Here is a 4,760-nt window from a genome sequence, read left to right as displayed (position 1 = left end):
ATTTGTTGGTTCAGATATTGGTATTAAAATTTTAATCTCTGTCTTTAAAATTTTAATATTTCAATACCTCCAAAAAATAGAGACATAAGAAACTGAAATTTTTTAGGATAGAGACTGAAACTTTAATAACATTTTATACTTAAAATATTCTTATTTTAATTAATTAATTTCAATTTTATTTTTTGTACAAATTAAATTAAAATTTTATTCTTATTTCAATCTCTATCTTTTATTTTACACCAAATACAATATTAAAATTTATTTCAATTTCTATCTCTCTCCCAACCACTATCATAAAATACGGCCTTGCCTACATATTGGATATGGATATCTAATTATCTATGGGCTATGTTCATGTATGATGATTAATTGTCTAATGAGTAATTTTTGCATGATTGAAGTCATTTCCAAAATATTTGTAACTACTTGTTTTAATCTATATTTTTTCAAAAGAAATAAATATTCTTAATGCATATATTAAATATGTTGTGCAAACATAAATAAAAACATTAGAAGATATAAATATATTCATATAAGAAGATAAATATAGAAATATAATAGACCGATTATATGTGTTCTTAATAAGACAATTTGTCTGAATTTTTCTTTATCAAAATAAAAAAAATAGAAATGGCGAAACAAAAATAAAAAACACAACATTTTTCCCCTTTTCTTATTTTTCTATACGGTAAAACAAAAAAAAAATAGTCAGAATTTACCTTATTTAACGTTCATTCATTAATTATCACAATAATTAATAAATATTAAATAAGATAAATTATAACTGTTTTTAGTTGATTTTTTTTTTATTAATTTTTTTTTTCCGTATCCGTGTTTTTTTAATTCTTATTCTTATTTTATTGGTCTTAGAACACATGTTTTAAAGGCATTATAAAAGACATAAAAAAAGCATTACTCAATCTTGAATGCAATACCTTAACACGTGGTGATATCTCATCAATCATCACTGCACATGATAATTACATGGATGCTCCTTTTGTCTTTTTTTATTTATGTTATTTCATGCAAGCACTGATGCACTACTATTATAAATTTGGATCATCACATACATTGATTGATTCAAGCCTTGCACTTCAATTCTAAACCTAATTGCTCTCATTTCTATCTATTGCAACATTTGAAACTTGCACTCTCTCTTTTCACACACTAATTCGTCCCTTATGGGTTTCTTTAACTTGTTCCTTTTTATCATAATCTTTCATGTCTTTGTTACAACACCCATATTCTCACATTCAAATAATAATAATGAACGTTCATCATCCTCAATCTCAAATTTTCTAGATTTGGCTAAGAGTCCTGAGGTATTTGATTGGATGGTTAGGATCAGAAGGAAGATTCATGAGTACCCAGAATTGCTCTATGAGGAATTTAACACTAGTGAAGTCATAAGAACCGAATTGGATAATTTGGGAATTTCATATAAGCATCCAGTTGCTGAAACGGGTGTTATTGGATACATTGGAACTGGAAAAGCTCCTTTTGTTGCTTTAAGAGCTGATATTGATGGTCTCCCAATCCAGGTTACTATATATATTAGTAATTACAAATAATAAGCTATCATCTTATATTTGGGTAATTTATTGAATATTTTAAATAATGTATTATCGAACTAATCTAATTTTTTGAGTATTGAGTTTGTTTATGTTTTTTATCACTGCACAAATAGCGATAAATAACGACGATTCTAAAATTGAGTATCTGCGATTTAAACTGTTTTAAATTTTTAGCAACAACCTTTTAAAATCGTTGCTAAAAAATCACTACTATTTATTGGTTTTTTTGTAATGTATACGTAAAATTGTGAATATTCAAATTTTTTCATGAAATATTGACATTTTATTATTATTATTATTATTTGTTCCTATGCAATATTGGATTCTATTAGCTAAGGAGATGCCTCTAATTTCTTCTCCTTTATTTGAGTATTTTTCATGTGGTTGGGTTCAAGCTAAGATGAAAATCCAGACAATCCAATCCAATATTATTATCTGTATATATTTAAGCATTTTTCTTGTTCAGGAATTAAAATAATAATTAAAAAATATTTAATTGAATATATTAGTATTGCTCTAATGAATGTTAAGTGTCACTGATTTGTTGCTATATATCCAAAACTAGGAAATGGTGGAGTGGGAGCACAAGAGTAAAGTAGATGAAAAGATGCATGCTTGTGCCCATGATGCTCACACTGCTATGCTTCTTGGTGCTGCTAAGATTCTCAAACAGCATGAACATCAGATAAAAGTATGATTTTCTTTATTAGTTGCCACTTTTTAACTACAAAAATTCCTTCAGTGCTAATTATATGCGATGATTTATATAACTAATTAATAAGTTATTAGACAAGTGATAAGCAACTTTGTTTTTCATAATAAAAACAGTGACATAAGTTTAACACTTGATTGAAATAAAAAAAAGGTAATACTAGGGAGACAAAAAAAATACAGCTAGAATTTGTCTTATTTAGCATTCATTAATTGTCGCAACAATTAATAAATACTAAATAAGGCAAGTTATGGCTGTTTTTGGCTAATTTTCTTTAGTTACCAAATATTTCCGTAAAAAAAAAGTAATTATCAAGAGAGGAAATAATGATAGGTAACCAATGACTTTTTTGAACAACATGAACAACTACCAATAAAATAAAAACACACTACACTTCCAAATTACTAACTTAAATCTTAATCTTAATATTAAAATAACCATCCGCACACCTAATAAAATGAACATCTAATATATCTATTGTTTATATTGTTCACCAATATTGTTACCTATATTTTTCCATATAGTATTTATTTGCGATGGTAAACTCTTAAAATATATTCCTTATAAAATTTTGCATAAATAAATAAATACCTAACGAATTAAACCAATTTTGTGAAACTGTATATTCTTCCAATTTTCATGGCATCATAATTCTCCATGACAAATTCATGACTATATATATAGGGCACCGTGGTTCTTGTTTTTCAACCAGCAGAGGAAGGAGGAGCAGGGGCAAAGAAAGTGTTAGAGGCAGGAGTATTAGACAAAGTTTCAGCCATCTTTGGATTGCACTTGGTACCTACATTACCCTTAGGACACGTGGCATCTAAGCCTGGTCCATTCATGGCGGGAAGTGGAACGTTTCATGCAACTATTCATGGAAGGGGAGGCCATGCAGCTATGCCTCACTTGTCCATTGATCCCCTTCTGGCAGCTTCTAGTGCCGTTGTCAACTTGCAACAACTTGTTTCTCGTGAAGCCGATCCTCTTGATCCCCAGGTAGTTACGGTTGCTAATTTCCACGGAGATGGTGCATTCAACGTTATTCCAGATTCTGTCACTATTGGAGGAACTTTCCGAGCTTTTTCACCTGAAAGCATCACACGTTTGAAAGAGCGCATTCAACAGGTACTAGTACTTAAGTGTAGTTATCTTTATGTTAAGTTGATAAAAAAGAATATTAAATAATCGAAAATGTTTGGTAATCAAAGAAAATCAACCAAAAATAGCCATAACTTACTTTATTTAGTATTCATTAATTATTACGATAATTAATTAATGCTAAATAAGACAAATTTTTGCTATTTTTTTTGTTAATAATAATTGCAAGTATATTTCTATCATATTATTTTAATATCTGTCCGTTTTCGTCTTCGTATAAAAACATACATTTTAGTTAACATCATTGTTATTTTATTTACATGTATGTGTGCATTTTAGCCTCCCATGTTAGTATTAAAAAAAGAGTTTAATTAGAGAGTTTCCTTTCTTTTTAAAATATTTAAAAAATAATAAAAATTAATTTGTTAATAAAAAATTAACTAATATTATCTGCTTCAAAATGAATTTTTTATATTTTTTTTTAATAAAATTACATAATCAATATTTTTTTAACCAACACACCAATATCACAAGTGCAATTGTCAACCAATTATAATTCAAATAACATAATCTCCTTATATTCATCTAGAGGTTACGAGTTCGAGTTTTACTCCTAACTTAAAAAATAAAATAAACATTGCAAGTGCAATTATAGATCATAAATTGATTCATTATTGTACAGGTAATCACCGGAGTAGCGACCGTTCATAGGTGCACCGCGGAGGTTGATTTCCTTGAAGAACAGAAACCGTTCTATCCAGCAACCATAAACGATCAAAAGTTGCATGAGCATTTTCTTGAAGTGGCCAAGAATGTTGTTGGAAACGAGAATGTTTATGAAACACAACCTGTAACAGTATCTGAAGACTTTGCATTCTATCAAGAGGTTATACCTGGTTTCTTCTTCATGCTTGGATTCAAAAGTCTCACTTCAGTTGAACCACTTCCAATGTTGCACTCACCACATTTCACCGTCAATGAACATGCTTTTCCCTATGGTGCTGCTCTTCATGCTTCCTTAGCTACTACTTTTCTTCTCAACCTTGATGATGGAGGCAAATGTCATGATGAGTTATAAATTGTTAAGAATTGGAATAAGATGACTATTCACGTGACGAAGACGTCTTCCTGTATAGATAATAGTTAAAAACAGTTAGATGAATTAGTTAATATAATAAATTGTTTAACGACTATTATCTTTACATAAAGAAATTTCCATGTGAATAGCAAGTATTGTAATAAAGTCATCAATTAATATGTTATTGGTATGATGTACTATTTTATTTGCCTTAATTACTTGACAAATGTGCTTCAATTCAATGTATTATTGAGCTTAAATAAATTCAAACAAGCTTGGCTACCTTTCTTATTAA

The 4,760-nt window shown here is 28.7% G+C and overlaps 1 protein-coding gene across 2 annotated transcripts in view; it reads left to right on the top strand.

Annotated features, from left to right (window-relative positions):
- Positions 1,099-4,760, top strand: part of LOC107617297 (IAA-amino acid hydrolase ILR1-like 4) — a 29,375-nt gene continuing 25,713 nt past the window's right edge. Inside the window, exons 1-4 of one of the 2 annotated variants that reach the window (XM_016319034.2) lie at positions 1,099-1,541; positions 2,140-2,265; positions 2,971-3,414; positions 4,070-4,634. In XM_016319034.2, coding sequence (XP_016174520.1) covers positions 1,182-1,541; positions 2,140-2,265; positions 2,971-3,414; positions 4,070-4,465 — 1,326 coding nt within the window. In that variant the 5' untranslated portion in view covers positions 1,099-1,181 and the 3' untranslated portion in view covers positions 4,466-4,634. Of the gene's footprint in view, positions 1,542-2,139; positions 2,266-2,970; positions 3,415-4,069; positions 4,635-4,760 lie in introns of those variants that run through there. The other variant, XM_021110507.1, reaches the window with a different exon arrangement.

The sequence above is a fragment of the Arachis ipaensis genome, chromosome B09 (assembly GCF_000816755.2).
Source record: "Arachis ipaensis cultivar K30076 chromosome B09, Araip1.1, whole genome shotgun sequence".
Lineage (NCBI taxonomy): Eukaryota > Viridiplantae > Streptophyta > Magnoliopsida > Fabales > Fabaceae > Arachis > Arachis ipaensis.
This window is presented reverse-complemented; position numbering and strand designations above follow the sequence as displayed.